This window comes from Hemicordylus capensis, chromosome 16 (assembly GCF_027244095.1).
Source record: "Hemicordylus capensis ecotype Gifberg chromosome 16, rHemCap1.1.pri, whole genome shotgun sequence".
NCBI classification, from domain to species: domain Eukaryota; kingdom Metazoa; phylum Chordata; class Lepidosauria; order Squamata; family Cordylidae; genus Hemicordylus; species Hemicordylus capensis.
This window is the reverse complement of record NC_069672.1, coordinates 15,060,345-15,080,618: the sequence shown is the minus strand read 5'-3', so window position 1 is coordinate 15,080,618 and position 20,274 is coordinate 15,060,345. Positions and strand designations below refer to the sequence as shown.

Genomic DNA, 20,274 nt, shown 5'->3' with positions numbered 1-20,274 from the left:
GTCTGGCAGTTTGCTTTTTTGGGAGTTCATTTCGAGCAGGATGGGAAGCCAGGATTTTGAGCGTGCCCAAGCAGAAAGAAGAGAAGGCAGCCAGCACGAGGAGATCATACATCTCTCCAGCTGTTGCTGCGACTGATTGACTTGTAAGCTTTCCTGCGAACTGAAACACCACTTAATACCGTTCTTTACTTTACACATTTATGAAGGGAACGGCTGGGTAGATATGCTTGCTCAGCCAGAGGCCAGGTTTCCAAATTCCAACAAAGGGGGTAGTGTTTTCATGCCCTGAGTCCATACGTTTTCCCACTTAATCAGCCAAACACCCTTACCGTGAAATAGTTGATTTGGTGTGTGTGTTTTTAATCATTATTTAAGTACAGTGGCTCTCTCTCTGTCAAGCAAGGGTTGCTTTGTAACCGAACGGAGTGGCTGGTGGCAAGTCTGAAGTCATGGGGCCTTATTAATTGCATTTTAATCTGCCCCTTATAGGATGTTAGAGTCGGAAGGGAGCTTGGGAGGTAGGGGCCGAGGAAGCTCCCTTGTAGTGAGTCCGGCCACTCAGTGCTCTGAGTTGGAACACTGCAAGATATTCTCCTTAGGAGATGGAGCCACTCTGAGAAGAGCATCTAGGTGCCAAGTTCCCTCCCTGGCAGCATCTCCAAGAGAGGGCTGAGAGAGACTCCTGCCTGCAACCTCAGAAAAACCGCTGCCAGTCTGTGAAGACAATACTGAGCTAGATGGACCAAGGGTCTGATTCAGTATATGGCAGCTTCCTATCTTTGTTCCTATCTTTGAGGCTCTGCCCCTGAGTTACAGCTCCACCCCGTTGAGGGCTCTATCCATTGAACTTTAGCTCACAGGAGACTCCGCTTTCTACTTGGTCTCAAAAGCCCGTACAGTCCGGCTTGCTTTGGCTATTGGTCAGCTCTCCCTGGCCCAAAACTAACCTTCCCTCCCTCCCTCCCTGTCCCTCAGCCGACTACAGCACCAGCGAGATGCTGGTCAACATGGGCAACTTGCCGCTGGACGAGTTCTACCCGGCCGTCTCCATGGTCGCCCTGATGAGGATCTTCCGGGACCAGTCCTTGTCCCACCACCACACCATGGTGGTCCAGGCCATCACCTTCATCTTCAAGTCCCTGGGGCTCAAGTGCGTTCAGTTCCTGCCACAGGTCATGCCCACCTTCCTCAACGTCATCCGGGTGTGTGACGGGGCCATCCGCGAGGTGAGTGCCTCGTCCACAGGTTCCCCTCTCCTCCCGAGACCAGAATCCCTTCCGAAAGAAAGAGAGCGCGGTTCTGACGTTCCGGGATGCGGCTCCGTTGCTCTCCTGCCGGGCACGCTGCAGAAGCGAGCTTGCTTTCCGGCTGTAGTGTGGGTGTTTCCGCAACAAATAATGCGCTCCTGATCATTCCTTGCTTCCAGCGGCTACCCAGTGGGTATTCTTTTCCATGGCTAGCGCTTTCGGGTGGAGCCCTACCGCCCTGCTGCAGAAACAAAGCCTCTTGAGCTCCAGGGCACATTCCAGACTAAACCCTACCACTGGGTCACTACGGATCTGCTGAGTGTGTGCTCCCCTACATCCTGTGTTGTGACACCGCAGTCCCTGTGCTGCAGCAAGGTGCCATTCACATTTCCAATGCCGCCTTTCGGGTTTTATCTTTGCGTTCTAGTGCTACAACATTGCAAGTCCGTGGCAGAAAAATAGCTGAATTTCCCATTGCAGGCATTTGAGATTCCTGGGGATCGTTTTTAGTACGATCCGGCCAAGCCGAAGCATTTTACCCCTGTTGCAGCGGGTAATCTGGAAATCACCCAATCCCTTTCTTTCCTGTCTTTTCTTTTTCTTTCCTTGTCTTTCTTTTCTTTTTCTTTCCTTGTCTTTCTTTTCTTTTTCTTTCCTTTTCTTTTCTTTTCTTTTTCTTTCCTTGTCTGTCTTTTCTTTTTCTTTTCTTTCTAAATTAAAAACCAGAAATATTACAAATGTCTAACCCAGGGTGGACAGACTCGGCCCTCCAGCTTTTGCTGAATTACAACTCCCGTCATCCCCTGCCACTGGGGGTGATGGGAGTTGTAGTTCAGCAGCAGCCGGAGGGCCTTCTGCCCACCCATGGATCTAATCTAGGCCTGCTCAATTTAACCCCCTGCTGGTTTTGGACTACAACTCCCATAGTCCCCAGCAACAGTGGCCAGTAGCCAGGGATTATGGGAATTGTAGGCCAACATCTGCAGGAGGGCCAAAATTGAGCAGCCCTAGTCTAATCCCATTGCCTGGGATTATAATTCCATAATTTTATAATTTATAACTTTTTATAATTCTGTAAACTTAAAACAATAAAAAAGCAGGAGGGGTGTATCCAAAGGAGGCTTGAAACAAAGAAAAAGCAATAGAAATGACTTTATTTAATTATTATGTTAAAGCATAGAGAGAGGGTGGGTGTGGGGAGAGAAGTCCTGTGGCCTTCACCATGAGCTCCAGTTCAGTTTTTGGGCCGACCTCTGCATCTTTTGCCTGGTCGTAGCCTTCAGCCCTCTGCCACAGAGGCAGGCAACCAGGGGGCTCTCCGGCACTTGCAGCACTACAGATCCCATCATCCCCAGCCACAGTGTATTGGAGTTGTAGTTCAGGACCGAGAACTGAGCAAACTACCTATGCAAATTCTGCAACCCACACGGTCCTGTCGTTGCAGTTTCAACAGCCGCTGGAGAGGCAAGGCTGCCTGCCTCTGTTGACTCCAGAAGGGAATTTGGAGGGCGTTAGGCATGCATGTGCCACACTCAGCTTCCTCTCGATCGAAGCAGGAAGTTAAGCACCCAGCGCCCGCTGCTTTAAGCGGGATTTGGGTCCACCAGGCATTCTCTGGATCGCATATGTGGAGCGAGCAAGTGGGAACGCCGAATTCACTTGCCGTTGTGCGTTGTATGCGGGACGTGCTGCCGGTGTGAGCTGCTTCATAGAGCTGTGCTAGTCTCCCTCGGAAAGAATCCACTTCATGGAGCTGGAGGCAAAAGCCCCCTAGGCTTGCTAGATGTCCGGCCCTGGCTTGATCCAACTTCCCTTGAACGCTACCTATGGTTTGCACACTCTCTTTAAAAATTTCCAGGTAAAAGAAGACGGTGAGAGTGTGCTGGGGAGAAGAGCAGAGGTGGGTACACACGGCACTTGGCACCCCCACAAGCAAGGCACGGTGTGTGTGTGTGTATGGTGTGGAAGCATCTCTCCCTCACCACCAAAAGCAGCACCCCAAAGAGCTCTGGGTTACACTTTTGGCAATAAATGAGAGGAGAGCTGGTCTGGTGGTAGCAAGCATGATTTGTCCCCTTAGATAAGCAGGCTCTGCCCTGGTTGTGTCTGAGTGGCAGACTAGAAGTGAGAGCTCTGAAAGATGTATTCCCCTCAGGGGATGATGGAGCCACTCTGGGAAGAGCAGAAGGTTCCAAGTTCCCTCCCTGGCAGCATCTCCAAGACAGGGCTGAGAGAGACGCCTGCCTGCAACCCTGGAGAAGCCGCTGCCAGTCAGAGAAGATGATACTGAGCTAGATAGACCAGTGGTCTGACTCAGTAAACGGCAGCTTCCTATGTTCCTGTGAGAGACTCAGAGCTCAGTATAGAACCACTGTTTGAGTCCTAGTCAAAACGTGATGCTTCTCACCACCACCTCTTTGGCTTCCCTTCCTCTCTTGCCTGTTCACGTTTCCTTTCCTGTTAGACACACACACACACTCACCCTCACCCTGCCCTACCTTTGACACATTCATCTTAGAATCATAAGATTTTAAGAAGGGGCCTTAAAGATCCTCTAGTCCACCCCTCCTGGTCGGTGCAGGGAACGGCTTCAGCATCTCCCACAGCCGGCCGCCCAGCCTCCGCTTGAAAACCTCCAGCCAAGGAGAGGCCCCTCGCTTCATGAGGCGGACTGTCCCGCGGCTCTTCCCGTTCGGAAATGCCTCCCAGGCGCTCGTCCGGATCTGCTTCCTTGCCATTTCAGCCCATCGGTTCTCGTCCCGGTCCTTGGGAACAAGGAGAACCCAGCCTGCTCTTTCTGTTGAGGGCTTTGAAGAGTGGCACCAGGACACAAGAGCCTGCTTTCAGATCCTAGTGGCCATTTTCGACAGGGGCAGCCCTTTTGCCATTTCCCCCCCTGCGGCACCAATGCACCATTTCCACCCACAGAACCGGCTTGTGCACCAGGGTGGGCCACCAAATGGTTCCCGGGCCACCCACACGCTGCGAGCACTGCCTGCCTCTTCCCCCCTTCTCGGGGCAGCCTTTCCGCAAGACGGCATCCAAAGCCGTGCCCAGCAGCAGACGCCAATGGAAGCGGATAAACCACCTAATCACTGGACTCCCCGCCGACGGTTTAGCCGCCTCTCCTTGCCTAGGCGGGGGCTTCTCTTGCCCTGCTGCCTCCCGCAAAGGCTCCTTGGGGCACAGAGCACAGAAAGGCCGGTGGGGGGAACGGCCTTGGGGTATTTTGGACGGGTGGGCTGCATCGGTGGCGAGGGTCAGGGGAGGCAGCCCCAAAGGCGAGTGGGGACAGTGCTGTGGCACTTGCCCCGTCCCGATGCTCCACTGGCCTCGAAGCCTCTTGTGTTCGCAGCGGTTGCATTGGTCCAGGACCGGCAGAAGGAAGCACTTCTGTACGCAACCAGTGGTCTAAGTCCATGTTGGTTGGGCTCCTCCAGATGTGGCTGGGCTACAACTCCCATCATCCCCTGCCACAATAGATTGCAGCGGGGGGGGGGGGCGTGATGGGAGTTGTCGTTCAGCAACATCTGGAGGAGCCCGGATTGGGGACCCCTGAGTTAGACGATGGAATTTGCGGCCGCCGGGTGTGGTGGTGACCACCCAGCTGAACATTCTTAAAAGGAAAACCATAAGGCTGCTGTTCAGAGCCATCTTGCCTCTAAACGGTGGGAGAAATTCTTGGAGCACAAGGCTACCAACGGCTAACTAGCCTCGGTAGCTGTGTATTTCCATCCAGATCTGGGGGTGGGGGCATGCCCCTGAGCACCAGGTGCTGGGGAACCAAAACAGGAGAGGATGGCTGCCCTCTCCCCCCCCACCACCGGTGGGCTTCCCAGATGCACCACATGGGGCAGGATGCTGGACTGGACGGACCTTGGCCTGATCCGGCAGGGCTTTTCTTACCCTCACCCCTGCGCACAGAGGGAGCTGCTTGTCCTCTCCTGAATGGGAACCTCACCCTTTGCTTACGGCACGTCTTGGCTCTGCAGTCTTCCGGGTTTGTTTTTCCCCCTTGCCTTCTGAAACCGGCTCTGTTCCTGCCCCGCCCGTGGCTCTACAAAGCTTTCCCCTGTTAAAAAAAAATGAAATAAAATAAATGTTCCTTTTCAGTTCCTCTTCCAGCAGCTGGGAATGCTGGTGTCCTTTGTGAGAAGCCACATCCGACCCTATATGAATGAAATTGTCACGCTGATGCGGGTGAGTCTCTCCGTCCTTCGCTCTGCGTTTCCCGCGGGCTTGAGGTGCCCGCAGTCCAGGGTGGGCGGCCCCGAGCTCTGCGTTACATGGGCACCTTGAGAGGCACAACGGGAGCATTTATAGGCGACAAATTTAAGGCCGAGTTTGGGACTTATGAGGTTTGGATTTCCTCTGGTCTGACTTAAACATCTGAAGGTGGGAGCTAACTCTTGAAGGGGAGTCAAACTTGAGTCTTTGCACTGAAAGGGGAAATTGAGTGGGGGTGGTCCGCGCACTCCTTCGTCCCAGAACATGTATGCAAAATTTGGATTGCTAAAAAAGTCCAAATTTACCTTGCTGGGGGTGGGGGGAAAGAGACTCCTTAGTTTTGGAAGCCTTAATCTCTGCAGGCCCTTCTGGTAGCCTGCCTGGCGTCTGCACAATATTTATGAGAGCCGCCGAGGAGGGGAGAGGCAGATTGTATTTCAAGGTGGTGCCGAGGTCTGCTTCCTCAAAGCTTCAGCTATCAAAGGGAAATTAACTCTGGACCAAGTAAAACAGCCCGTGATGTCCAGAGGGGCTGTGGAGCTGCCGTCTGTAGGCCCAGCTGCTTTAAAAACTTAGGTTCTATTGTACAGATTCCACCCCCCCCCCCCACGCACAAAATGTGTCCTGCTGCACATTAGAACAAACCTTGGTGGTGTTTCTCCGTTCTGTCCTGCACTTGGTGCTTTGTTTGTTTATTTTTTTTAATTTAAATACATTTATATCCTGCTCTTTCTCCAAGGAGCCCAGATCAGTGTACATGGTTATGTTTATCCTTACGACAACCCTGCGAGGTAGGTTAGGCTCAGAGAGAAGTGGCTGGCCCAGAGTCACCCAGTGAGCTTCATGGCTGAATGGGGGTTTGAACTCGGGTCTCCTCGGTCCTAGTCCACCACCCTAACCAGTATGACACCACTGCACAACTTTCCCTTCCTTTGCGGTAGGGGACAGGGCCGTGGCCATGGCCGTAGCTCAGTGACAGAGGCGGGGAGTTGCATGCAGAAGGTCTCAGGTTCCCTCCCTGGCAGCATCTCCAGGCATCATCCCACTCCTGCTGGAAACCTCAGTGAGTGCTGCCTGTCAGTGTAGACAGTCCTGAGCTGAATGGGCCAATCAGTGGTCTGACTCTGTCTAAGGCAGCTTCATTTCTACATGCGAGAGGCCGCTGCTGAATGACGGAGCCTCCCGCTTTGCATGCAGAAGGTCCCAGGTTCAGCCCCCGGCAGCATCTCCGGGTAGGGCTGGGGAAAGACCCCGGCCCGAAACCTCGGAGGGCCGCCGCCGGTCAGTGTAGGCAGCCTTGAGCTAGACGGAACGCGGCTCAGACTCGGCCGGAAGCCGCTTCCCATGTCCTCTCTCCTCCCCGCCTGCCTTCCAGGACTTCTGGGTGGTCAACAACTCCATCCAGAGCACCATCATCCTCCTCATCGAGCAGATCGTGGTGGCCTTAGGCGGAGAGTTCAAGCTCTACCTCCCCCAGCTCATCCCACACATGCTCCGCGTCTTCATGCACGACAGCAGCAGCACCCGCAGCGTCTCGACCAAGGTGAGCACCCCGCGGCGTCCCCCCAGCCCGGCCTGGGTCCCTCTTGGGGGGATCACCTGCCTGCATTGAAGTTCGGGCTGCTGCCGAGACGGGCCGGCCCTCCGGGGAGCCCCGTCCGTCTCTTGCATCTGATCGCTAGGGATTGAGAATGAGAGTCTAACCCTCACCCGGCGTTTTGCCCAGGAAGGAGGGGAAGCGGTCCTTCCCAGCTGCTGCCACGCACACCCAGTTTGGTGCGCTTCCTGCTTGACTGTTTGCGGAAACGCAGCCATGTCTTGGGAGCGGGCCGGGCTCCTCCCCAGACTGGGTGCTCCACGTGCCCTGCCAGCAGTCCTGTGAAGGGGAACGGGATTGTGATCCTGACTTGCAAAGGTGCACTTGGAGCAGGCTGGTGAAGGGGAAAGTGAGCGGCCGGCTTTGCCTGCAGACGGTCTCATGTCCGCTCCCTGGCAGCATCTCCAGGCAGGACTGGGAGAGCCTCCTTCCCCCCTGAAGCCCTGCAAAGCCGCTGCCAGTCAGAGCAGACGAGACTGAGCCCGATGCAGCGAGGGCCTGGCTCTGTATATGGCAGCTCCCTGTGATGTTGTGTGATATTCCTCTTGAAAGCGTGCAGACTTGGAGTCGCCGTCTGAATGTGGACCTTCCGGTTACGCCGGGCCTTCTTTCCTCCCCTTTCCAGCTCCTGAACGCCATCCAGCTGTTTGGAGCCAACCTGGATGATTACCTCCATCTCTTACTGCCTCCCATTGTCAAGCTGTTTGATGCCCCCGACGCCCCACTGACGGCCCGCAAGTAAGCCCTGCTCTCTCCTCCACGCCACCCTCCCAGCTGAAATCTGACATGCTCTGTGGGCCCCTGCATCTGTGGTCTCTTTCCTCCCATCAAACGGGAACAAAAGCTCCTGGTTCATATCTGAAGTGACTCCGGTCTCCTGAGGAGTTAGCATCATGATCTTTGCAGCTCACTCAGTTACTGACAAAGTGAGGCAGAAATTGGTGGTTTTCTTTGGAGCGGAGAACTGTCTTCCTTTCCAGCTGAGCCCTGTACCTTCTTCCAAAGAAAACCAGAACAGGCCAATAAATCAAATCAAATCAGTCTTTATTACGGTCACAGACCAGCATAAAGTAAAAGGGGTGATTATTACAAAAACCAACGTAGCAATAGATATTGTGCTGTAAAAAACACTGCTAGCATGCAGTGATTTAAAATAGGGCAAAAAGAGGCATGTTAAAAAGGCACAAGACTGCACTAAAACCAAGTAGCAATAGATATTACACTGCATGCATATAACATAGGATTTAAAATGTATCTATTACTGTCTAAGAGGAAACGTATAAAATCATAAAAGGCATCGTTAGAAGTAGTAGGAATTGATATGCAATCAAATGATACCATATAAAACAAGTACGCAAGAATATGATTAAAATCCAAATACAGATAAACAGGCCAATAAAATGGGACCAGTACTGATAGAGTATGTGTGTGTGTTTGTGTTTTACCCAAGGGAAAAAGTTAGGTTAATCTAATGGATTACCTTTTTTGTATTAGATCTTTCGTCTTTCCAACAGGTCTTCACTTGATTGTCTTTATTAGTATGGATGAATGCAGTTTATTTTGGTCTATGACCAGTAATCACAACGATAGTCTAATTAACCAAGCAAAAAACTATCTGTATCAGTGTTGTTGATATATGCATTGATCCATACAAGTCTAAAGTACCCTATTATCAACATTAAATCCTCCTTATTTGTAGCTCATAAATTAAGAAAGACTGTCTGATCGAACAGGCAACTGCACAACATTTAGTTGTCATATATGTTAACTCTGAATCCTGGTCTGCCAATAAATAAGAGGCATGAAATGATCTGGAGCATCTTGGATACAGTGACAAATAAGGGGTAATGAACTGCTTCAGAGTCCAGATTACTTTGTATTAGTAATTTCTTTTTCTCCCCTTCTCCCTACTAACTTCAGAGCTGCCTTAGAAACTGTGGACCGCTTGACGGAATCTCTGGATTTCACCGATTACGCCTCCCGCATCATCCACCCAATCGTGCGAACTCTAGACCAGAGCCCCGAGCTCCGGGCAACTGCCATGGACACCCTCTCGTCGCTGGTCTTCCAGCTGGGAAAGAAGGTAGGAGATGCTCAGGGCTGCAGAAATCCACTAGTCTACTAGTCTGTGGCGAGTGAAAAATGAAGTCTGATGAGCAATGTACAAACATAGCTTGACGAGTAAAATATTTTGTCTCCGTTTGATAAACTGAGCCGACATTTCTTGGCCCCGGGAGATAGTTACATCCAGGGATCCATTGCTGCTCTTTTGTGATGTTTTGAGTTTTAAAATGGCCTTTCTTTTTAATTTTGGCCTTCCCACCCCCTAAAGTAGTATACACCTTCACAAATAATGGAGTGTGCATGTGCACGCATGCACGGGGGTTGCTTTTGGGATCTTTTGCTTCTGTTGGGGCCGTGGACTGGGTGGTTTGATTTTGCTGAGGCTGGTTTCCTCTTCTTCCATATCTGCAGTACCAGATTTTTATCCCGATGGTGAACAAGGTCTTGGTGCGGCACAGAATAAACCACCAGCGATACGACGTCCTTATCTGTAGGATTGTGAAGGTCAGTTTCTTGGAAGGTGTCAAATACTGGATGCAGCAGGGGAGAGGGTGTGTACACTTAAGGAGACGTGGAGGTGTGCCTGTCTGCCCTCTGCTTTCCCTTCTGGTCTGTAATTTGAGGCCTAGTCTACAAATGCAGCACAAAAAGATGTGATACGTCAGAAGCGGCCTAGTAGTGAGTGAGATTCTTAGTCCCTCTAGCCTCAGTATTGTACTCTGCTCTGAGTGGCAGCAGCTCTCTGGAGTTTCAGCTCTACCTGGAGATGCTGCCAGGGATTGAACCTGGGACCTTCGGCATGCAAAGCAGATGCTCCTCCACTGAACTTCATCCGCGTTCCTGTCGAACCGGAGTTCATAGCGATGCCCTCCGCTGCTTCAGCCTGCAACCTGGAAGATGCCATTTTTGTCCACTCCCCCACGTTAATTAAAACAACCCCACCCTCAAATTCCTTGTAAATTGGTGGGTTGTTTTTTTAACCTCATGAAAGAGAGAGAGAGAGAGAGGTTGCACCCCTGTCTGTTCCCTGCTGAGGTGGTTTTTTCCTTGCAGAAGGTTTTAAATTTCTGTTAAGTACATGTTCCCTGTGCACAGAGAGGGAGAGGGAGAGAGAGAGAGAGAGAGAGATTGAGATGGGAGGCAGCTGAGGGCTGATTCCTCAGATATCCCATCCCGGGATGCGACTGCAGGACTAAAGCGTGTCTAATTGGATCGCTGCAAAAAGCGTCAATGCCAGAGGCAGCTTGGGTTCATGGCAGGTCTCCTTTGTACCAGGGCTACACTCTCGCTGACGAGGAAGAAGACCCCCTGATCTACCAGCACCGAATGCAGAGGAGTAACCAAGGAGAGGCCCTCGCCAGCGGCCCTGCGGACACGGGGCCCATGAAGAAGCTGCACGTCAGCACCATCAACCTGCAGAAGGTACGGATACCAATACGGCAAATATTTATACAGTCATCCCTCACCAACCGCAACCCGAGTATCCGTGGCTTGGCAAGATTTCTTGGCAATTTGGGGGTTTTTTTGGCGATTTCCAGGGGTCAGGGTGATTTGGGGGGTTGGGTGATTTTGGGGGTGCTCCTTCACTCCTCTTACTGACGGCGATTTGGAGGGATTTTTTCTATGTTTACCTGTATTTTGCAGTCTTTTCGTGACCACAACACCCCTAACCTCCTGTTTGCCATGGATTTCAATGGCTCGCCAACCGCAAATTCTCCAACCGTGAGGTTTTCCCGGAACAGAATCCTTGCGTTTGGCAAGGAATGACTGTATATCACTTTTCAACAAAAGTTCCCCAAGTGGTTCACATAAATATAATTAAGCAAATAAAAGGGCTCTGTCCCCAAAGGGGAGGGTTATGAACAGTGTTCCCCACCAAAGGGCTCCCCAGATGTTGACTACAACTTCCATCATCCCCTGCTGCAACGGCTGTTGCCTTGTGGCCAGATTCCCTGCTTTGATCCCCTCCGGCAAAGTGCAGAAGCCAAGTATCTCTCTGCCTCTAAGAGCAAAAGCCTTCTCTACCCCTGGCCAGTGTTCCCTCTAACAGGGCTCCCCAGATGTTGTTGACTACAACTCCCATCACCCCCAGCTGTGGTGGCCTTCGGCTTGGCATTATGGGATTCGTAGTCAACAAGGTCTGGGAATTCCTGTGAGAGGGAACAGTGCCCCTGGTAGTCCTAGATCAGAGCATCGGGGATGATGCCAGAGCACCTCCTAGAGCGAGAAGGATCAAGCCAGAGATGACCAGCATTTTTGTTTTGCCTGCACGGACTGGCAGCAGCTCTCCAAGGTATCAGGCAGGAGTCTCCCCCAGCCCTCCCTGGAGATGCTGCTGCCAGGAATCGAACCTGGGACCTCCTGCCTGCCCAGCAGATGCTCTGCCCCTGAGCTGCGGCCCCATTCCCCAGACAGGAAGCCCTTTCGGTGGATTTGGTCCCCGCATTCGGACTCCCACCTTGAAGCAGGCTTTAGTGGCTGCAGGATCCTGCTTTGGGGAAGTGGCTCTAGAGGCCACTTCAGGCCCTGCAGAGCACACTTCCGGCTCTCTCGCTTCTTCCTGCCCACGGCCTCCAGGCCCCCAGCCAGGAAAACCGCTAGCTTTGCCGGAGCTCTCAGGGTGCGCCAATTTCCCTCCTGCCCCGAAGATCTGTTCCCAGCCGAGCATTAGCGCAATTACATCGAGTGGGCATGATCAAAGTGGCTGGGTCCCAACAGCACTGCCTGTGTCGGTGACTCCTGCCTCCACCGCACGACGAAAGGTGTGGGAAGCGCGCTTCGCGGGTCCTTGACATCGGTGCCTTTCGCTCCCAGCCTTCCCTTCAAGTTCTGTCGCGCTCCTGTGTGGCAGACTACCCCTTCTAAGTGTCTGCGTATCCCACAAAAGAATCCGTTTCAAAAATCATTGAACGGTTGCCCCGTCTTGTGGCCCCCCGAGCCGGTTTTCCTGCTGCGACGTAATTTGCAAATAATGCATTGTTTGCAAATTACAGTTCCCGAACTTGCGTGCCACAAGAGGTGAGTTACATCAGGGAGGAGAGCCGGTCTTGTGGTAGCGAGCACGAATGGTCCCCTTTGCGAAGCAGGGCCCACCCTGGTTTGCATTTGGATGGGTGTGCACCGTAAGAGATTCCTCTTAGGGGACGGGACCATAGCTCAGTGGAAGAGAATCTGCCTGCTTGCATGCAGAAGGTTCCAGTTTCCCTCCCTGGCAACATCTCTAAGAAAGGGCTGAGAGAGACTCCTGCCTGCAACCTTGGAGAAGCCACTGCCAGTCTCGGCAGACAATTACTAAGCTAGGTGGAATATGCTCCCTGCCGAAATAAGAGCATCTCCTTCTCTGTTTGTTTTCAGGAAAACCCTCAAGACACTCTTGTTCTCACAAGCTTTTAATTAGAATTAATTTTAATAATTGGTTTTAATTGTTGTATCTTACTGTTTTTATTGTGTCGTGTATTTTAATCTGTGTCGACTCTGTACACCGTCTAGAGATGTACATATCAGGCGGTGTAAAAATATGATAAATCGATAATAGATGGCCCAAGAATCTGACTCGGTAGAAGGCTATTCCTCTGTCCTTCAGGCATCCAGGCCCCCATCTGTTAAGAGCTTTAATGGAGATAACCAGCACTGTGAGTTGTGGGGGAGAAGAGCTGGTCTTGAGGCAGTGAGCATGAATTGCCCCCGTTGCTAAGCAGGGCCCAACCTGGTTTGCATTTGGATGGGTGATTCCATGTGAGCCCTGTAAGATCTTCTCCTTTGGGAATGGAGCCATAGCACAGTGGTAGGACTGCCTGCATGCAGAAAGTTCCAAGTTCCCTGTCTGGCAGCATCTCCCGATAGGGCTGAGAGAGACTCCTGCCTGCTGCCTTGCAGAAGTTGCTGCCAGCCGGAGTAGACGATACTGAGCAAGCTGGACCAAGGGTTTGACTCGGTAGAAGGCCGCTTCCTCGGGTCTGCAGCCCGGATCCCGATGGTTTGTCCTGGTTAAAAACCTTCACGAGTGAGAGGGTGCGAGTGAAGAGTGACGGAAACCAGCCCTTGGCTGCCGTTTGCGATGCACAAAAGTGCCCTTTGTGTTTGCAGGCCTGGGGTGCGGCACGGAGAGTCTCCAAAGACGACTGGCTGGAGTGGCTGCGGAGGCTGAGCCTGGAGCTGCTGAAAGATTCCTCGTCGCCCTCCCTGCGCTCCTGCTGGGCTCTGGCCCAGGCCTACAACCCGATGGCCAGGTAACGGCGGCCTTGCCTGCTGCCCCGGCCCCGGCCAAAGCCCATAAAGAGGCCACGGCGGGCAGGCAGGTGGGCGGGCCAGAGCTCACTGCCGCCCGGGGGCTAAGGAACGCCCTTGGGAGTCTGGTGCCAGAGCTGGCTGGCAGCTCCCGGAGGCCTGCTGCTTGGAGTCCAGAGGGAGGAAATGCCACGGCTGTGCCTGCCGCTCTTTCCAGAGAGGCGGTGTGGTGCTGGGAAAAGGAGAATAAAATCAGCCTCCAGCAAACGAAGGAACTCCCATGCCCAGATGAGCCGAGCTCGGCTCCCTCGCGGCCTCGGGGAAGGGGGCCGTTCCTGTGGGGTAGGCGGACGGGCATCCCGGCCCCGAGCAAAGGGGCCAGGTGGCCTGCGTGGCCCTGTGGAGTCTGGAGGAGGGCGTGGCGTCCCTCCCGGTGGGGCTTCCGTTCCCTGCAGGGGACGGCAGGGCTGAGCAGGGTCCTGGTGGGGTTGAGAGGGGAAGTCAGGGCACAGCGGTGGGGAGACAGCTAGGTGGGGGGCGGGGCAGGAAGCCAGGCCAGGAAGGGGGCGGGGCTGGAAGCCGGCTTGACGCCCCGTCAGCTCGGCACAGCCAGGAAGACGACGACTCGGGTGGCAAACGGATCTCCTCCCCTGGCTGTTCCTGACCCTGTTCCTGACCCTGCTTAGCCAAGGGGGCAATGCATGTTTGCTGCCACCAGACCCGCTCTCCTCTGCGGTGTTGCCCTCCCGCCATCGTCCCTGAGGGGGTTGCACTTTCCGCTTGGGACCTAAGCCACGGTTTCATAAGAAGGAACATGAGACCCGTTATGCAACTGAGGCTGCGACAGCCTGTGTGTGGCCTGCCGGATTGGACAGCGAAAGCCTCTAAGCCACCTTGTGGGCTCAGTGCACTGAGGCTGCTTGCTGGGTCTTGGAGCTCCAGGCCTCGCTGGATTTAGTGTTCAGATCCAGAAGAGGCCGCCTGAGCCCTCTTAAGACCAGCTGAGAGCTTGCCCAGGTTGGAGGGGAGAAACTGGGCGGTGGCTGCTGTCTTTGGCAGATCAGCTGACCTGGTTTCCTACGGAAGAGCGCCAATGTCTGGGTTTGGAAGTTAGTTCTGGGGCCGAGGGCAAGATGCAGTGGCAGGATCAGGCCTCCTTTGGAGCTGAGAGCCTGAATGAGAACAGGAGGAGACCTCCCTGGACCACGGCAAAGTCTCTCTCTAGATCAGGCCTGCTCAGCTTCAGTCCTCCGGCAGATGTGGGCCTACAGCTCCCATAATCCCTGGCTCTTGGCCACCGTGGCTGGGGGTCATGGGAGTTGTAGTCCAGAAACAGCTGGCGGGGGGGCAGGGGCAAGGTTGAGCAGGCCCACTCTAGATTGATTAAGCAGCGGAGCCGCTTGAAACGGGTGGCCAGGGAACTTAGGGCCAACAAAAGGGAGAACTTTTTTCACACCGTGCGGAATTAATCTGTGGGATTCTCTGCCACGGGATGTGGTGACAGCTACCAGCTCAGGTGGCTTTGAAAGGGGCTTAGACAAATTCATGGAGGAATCTGAGGAGAGGAGAGCTTGTCTGGTGGTAGCAAGCATGACTGGTCCCCTTAGCTAAGCAGGGTCTGCCCTGGTTGCATATGAAGGAGAGACTAGAAGTGTGAGCACTGGAAGAAGATATTCCCCCTCAGGGGATGGAGCCATTCTGGGAAGAGCATCTAGGTTCCATGTTCCTTCCCTGGCAGCATCTCCAAGAGAGGGCTGAGAGCGATTCCTGCCTGCAGCCTTGGAGAAGCCGCTGCCAGTCTGTGAAGACAATGCTGAGCTAGATAGACCAATGGTCTGACTCAGTATATGGCCCCTTCCGTTGTTCCTATGAGGACAGGCCTATCAGTGGCTACTAATCTTGATGACTACAGGCTACTTGCAGGCTCAGAGGCAGGAGGCCTCTGAATCTCAGCTGCAGGGGAGCAACAGCAGAAGAGAGGGCATGCCCATACCTCTTGCCTGTGGGCTCCCCCAAGGCATCAGGTGGGCTACTGTATGAAACAGGGTGCGGGACGAGATAGGCTTCCTTGGGCCTGATCCAGCAGGACGTCCATATGATCTCCATCCATAGCCAGCAATTTGCCTCTAGAAAGCCCACAAGCCGAGAATGAGCTGTCAGCCTCTTCTTGTCCTGCATCTGGGACTAGGAAACTCGTGACTTTCCTCTGAATGTGGAGAAGACAACCTAGCCTTTTAGTGGCTCCCAGGACTGAGGAATGTGCTGGCAGGAGGGGCAACATCAGAGGAAGGATCTTTGGTTCAAGCTTGAAGTGTCAGAAGGACAGAATTGACTTTTGCTTAGACAGGGATGGGTGGGGATGGGTGATGTTGGTCTCTCCCACCTTCCGTCTCTGAAACCCAAGTCTCCTTCCCTGCCATGTTTCCTATCAGCAGCTTTTTCTTGGCAAAGGCTGATACTGTTGGGTGACTCATCCTCCCTGTGCTGCTGGGCAGATGGCCCGTGGAAGAGCTGCAGAGCGGTGAAGTTTCCCCACTAGCACCACTCTCTTGCACACCTGCTTCTTACATGCACCGTTGGGTTGGAACAAAACCTGTTGTGCCTTTCCTGAGGCATTGCTTAGTGCGGTTATGGCAGATATGATGAGAGAAATCTGAGCATGCCCAAACACATGAAGCTGCCTTAGGACGTGTCGGACCATGGGTCTGTCTAGCCCAATGTTGTCTGTTCTGGCTGACCGGCCCGAGGTTTCAGGTGAAGCTGCCTGTTGGTGAATCGGACCATGGGTCTGTCTAGCCAAATGTTGTCTGCTCTGGCTGACCTGCCCGAGGTTTCAGGTGAAGCTGCCTGTTGGTGAATCGGACCATGGGTCTGTCTAGCCAAATGTTGTCTGCTCTGGCTGACCGGCCCGAGGTTTCAGGTGAAGCTGCCTGTTGGTGAATCGGACCATGGGTCTGTCTAGCCCAATGTTGTCTGCTCTGGCTGACCGGCCCGAGGTTTCAGGTAAAGCTGCCTGTTGGTGAATCGGACCATGGGTCTGTCTAGCCCAATGTTGTCTGCTCTGGCTGACCGGCCCGAGGTTTCAGGTGAAGCTGCCTGTTGGTGAATCGGACCATGGGTCTGTCTAGCCCAATATTGTCTGCTCTGGCTGACAGTGACTCTCCAAGGACTCTTCAGGTAAGGGCATTCCCCGCCCTAAGAGCTAGAGAATACCCAGTGCCAGGAGAGCTGGCATTTTCTCCACAAGCAGCTAGAACCATCAGTAGCTGCTACAGTGATCCAGAGGCTTCTGGCCAGGTGGAGTTTCATTCATGGGATCCTGTGCAACCCCAGGGACTTGCCATGCCATCTCAAGCAATGTGGGGTTTTAGAGCTGGAGGGGACCCTTGAAAGTCTTCTAGTCCAATTGCTTGGAAAACCTCCAGTGGAGGAGAGCCCACCGCTGCGTGAGGGCAGACTGTCACACTGCCGACCAGCTCTTGCACTTAGGAAATTCCTCCTGATGTCTTGCCTAAATCTGCTTCCTAAATGGCCACCTGGATCACCTGGATCCAAGCCCAACACGGGACTGTTACCCAGACTCCCCTCTTGATGCTAAATTGCAGAGTTTAAAAAACCCAAGGGGAGTCTCTCTGTAATCTAATAAAATAAAATTGTGCTGTTGCACCTGCTGCCTCGGCAGTCTGCTTGCAACTGATACTGGTGTCTTGGAGAGTCAGAAAGAAGGGCCAATGTATTTCTTGGAACACCACGAGCTTGAGAACAGCTCAAAAGATCTTGCGGATTTACCAGAAAATCAGGGGATCCAAACCCACAAAAGTCAGGAGGATTACAGCCTGAACAGATGTGGCCTCTTAGAATCGAGGGTGGCGGTGGAATGGGCACAGGGTTATCTGGGGACGCAATTAGGAGCAAACTTTGAGAAAGGAGGAGAGCCGTGGATGTGCCACGGAGGAAGGCTCTGGCCGATTCCTCTCTGGGCACATTCAGGGCCTACAGGTTATCTTATAAACCTTGCTGTACGTAAAACCAGGACATGAAATGGGCATCAACAGAGTAGTTTGGGAAAGATCCTAGCTTCGTAGCAGAGCACAGAGTTTGCCTCTTAGGTTCAGTCTGCAGCCCCTAAACAAGATCTGCCAAGATCCAGGTAGCAGGGCTGGATAAAAAGATCCAGGTAGCAGGGCTGGATCCAGGTAGCATCTGGATAAAAAGATCCAGGTAGCAGGACTGGATTCAGGTAGCATTCGGATAAAAAGATCCAGGTAGCAGGGCTGGGGAATCCCCTCACTTGAAGAGTCCTTGGAGAGTTGTTGTCAGCCGGAGCAGACAATATTGATTGGGCTAGACAGACCTGCCTTCCCACCTCTGGCAGTTTGGGATGCCTTTTTTTTTTTTTTTGCTGCAGCAGCAGAGAGGGTCAGAGTGGTTGCGATGACTTCCCCTTTGCCGGGCAGTCATGGTTGGAGGGACAGAGAATGGGCAGAGGTGCTTGGAAGGGCCAGGAAAGGAGCTTCTCCGTGCTGGCTGTCTCTGTGACAGCTGCTACAGTCACCCAGAGGCTTCTGACTATGTGAAGACTCCCAGAGAACTTATTTATTTATTGAGCATATTTATATACCGCCCAAAACCCGCGTCTTCTGTGCGGTTTACAATAAAACGCAGATGGGAACCAACATCAAAGCAATTTTAATGACGAATCCTATCGATCCGATTAACAGCCTGGATGAATAAAGGCGTCTTAGCAGCCCTTTTGGAAGCTGTCGGGACACGGGAAGGCTCTTATTTCTGCAAGGACTTCTTGTCCTCCAAAGCTTCAGAGCAACAGTGGAGAAGGCCTGTCCCTGAGTAGCCCCCAGACTAGCTGGTGGCCCTGCAGATGGACCTCCTCGGAAGATCTTCATAGGCACTGGGGCTCATAACAGAGAAGGTGCCCTCTTAAATACCCTGGGCCTAAGCTGTTCAGGGCTTTATACATTATAACCGGCACTCGACTCTAAAGCCGTGTTGAGGCATTGGTCCGTTGGGGTTGAAAGGATGCAGTGCCTTCCTTGCTGACCGCTGTGTCTCTCCCTCTTCTCCCCTGTCCCGCCGGCAGGGACCTCTTCAACGCCGCCTTTGTGTCGTGCTGGTCCGAGCTGAACGAAGACCAGCAGGACGAGCTGATCCGCAGCATTGAGTTGGCGCTGACGTCTCAGGACATCGCAGAGGTCACTCAGACCCTCCTGAATCTGGCCGAGTTCATGGAGCACAGTGATAAGGTAAAGGCCGCTGGAGGAAACCTTAATGGAACCTGTTAAGTTGCCTGTGCCGGGTCAGCTCAGCGGTCCATCTCGGAACATAGGAGGCTGCCAAACAAGAGGCCATTGGGGGGCCACCCCCAGCAAGGCCCTGCTGCCTCTGGACCCCACCAACTGAATCTTGGTCACTGGCAGGGCCGTGACCAGGGCCTGAGATGCAGAACAAGATACCGAGATCAGGTCAACCCTAGTCCTGGACATTTTATTGGCGCCTGCTACCAGCAAGCCAGGAGGACTTCCTTGTGCCTGTTAGTCCATGCTTGCGTTTTCTGGGCCCTGGCTAGCCACCCTTAATGCCTTGCATCTGGGAAGTGATCGTGCTTGGGTGTGGTCTGCCAACCCAGTCCGGCCCCCCTGGTGGTCCACTGACCGTCGGCCAGGCCGCCTGACCAGTTTCCCTTGCAGCGGGGGCTCCCAGACATGGTTGACTACCCCTCCCATAATCCCCAGCCAAAGGCCATTGCAGCTGGAGATGATGGGAGTTGTAGTCCACAGGGGACACTTCTCCTGACTCCTCTTTTGTTCTGCTTTCCCTTCCGGCAGGGCCCTCTGCCTTTAGGGGACGATAACGGCATCGTCCTCCTGGGGGAGCGAGCGGCCAAGTGCCGGGCGTACGCCAAGGCCTTGCATTACAAGGAGCTGGAGTTCCAGAAAGGCCCGACGCCGGCGATCCTGGAGGCCCTCATCAGGTAGGAGCGGCTCCTCTGAGCCTCCCTGGGTAGACAGCTGTGCTTGGGGGTCGGGGAGAACTGGCCGGCCAGGGGGTCTCTCCTGCTTTCCCCACAGAGCCAAGCGGGGAAGTGTCCAGAGCGGGAGAAGTGGGTCCTTCTTAACTCCTGGGCCACTTCAGGGCTCCCCGTGGGGAAGGCAACAAGGCACACAACGCGGCCCGTGCCCGTTTCCGTTCAGCTGGTGCCGAATGCCTGTCTCCAGGCTGGAATTCAACTACCCTGAAATCACACCTCCCTCCCTATTAGCGAGACATTGGCTCCACTTTTATGACACCTCTTTTCGCGGCCATGCCAGGCAGGCCTGATGGATTCTCTTCCTCTCTCCTCCCTCCGCCTTCTCAGATCAGACCCCAGTTATTTCGGATAGAATTACTGAGTTTTGTTCTGTCCCTTGCATTTTTCGGCAGAAGTCAGCGGAATTGATTTTAGTGCCATTTTTTTAATGGTGACGAAGTCTATTGAGGGTTTTGTAGCCTCAGATCTAGGATGCGGCTGTGTGTTGTGCTATATGATGTACTTTCCGCTGGTCTGTGATTGAAATGATATTGATGGACTGGGCTGCATGCAAATTTAAAAAGGTGTTCGTGGCGCGGCAGGGAAATGCTTAACTAGCAAGCAGAAAGTTGCTGGTTCGAATCCCCGCTGGGACTATATCGGGCAGCAGTAATCTAGGAAGATGCTGAAAGGCATCATCTCATACTGTGGAGGAGGCGGCAATTGTCAGCCCCTCCTGTATTCTACCCAAGACAACCACAGGGCTCTGTGTGTGCGCCAGAAGTCAACATAGACTCGACAGCACACTTTACCTTCACCTTACTACTTCCTTGGGCATGTGTTCCGCCTGGTCTACACATGTGCAGCACAATGAGGTGGGAATGAAG

At 53.4% G+C, this 20,274-nt stretch overlaps 1 protein-coding gene across 3 annotated transcripts in view; it reads left to right on the top strand.

The window, feature by feature from the left end:
• The window catches only part of MTOR (mechanistic target of rapamycin kinase), an 89,867-nt gene that overhangs the window by 19,120 nt on the left and 50,473 nt on the right, over positions 1-20,274 (top strand). For 2 of the 3 annotated variants that reach the window (XM_053280858.1, XM_053280856.1), the window contains exons 19-29: positions 976-1,226; positions 3,106-3,147; positions 5,361-5,447; positions 6,850-7,017; positions 7,697-7,809; positions 8,992-9,154; positions 9,547-9,639; positions 10,411-10,557; positions 13,222-13,364; positions 18,461-18,623; positions 19,206-19,351. In XM_053280858.1, coding sequence (XP_053136833.1) covers positions 976-1,226; positions 3,106-3,147; positions 5,361-5,447; positions 6,850-7,017; positions 7,697-7,809; positions 8,992-9,154; positions 9,547-9,639; positions 10,411-10,557; positions 13,222-13,364; positions 18,461-18,623; positions 19,206-19,351 — 1,516 coding nt within the window. The remainder of the gene's footprint in view (positions 1-975; positions 1,227-3,105; positions 3,148-5,360; positions 5,448-6,849; positions 7,018-7,696; positions 7,810-8,991; positions 9,155-9,546; positions 9,640-10,410; positions 10,558-13,221; positions 13,365-18,460; positions 18,624-19,205; positions 19,352-20,274) is intronic. The other variant, XM_053280857.1, reaches the window with a different exon arrangement.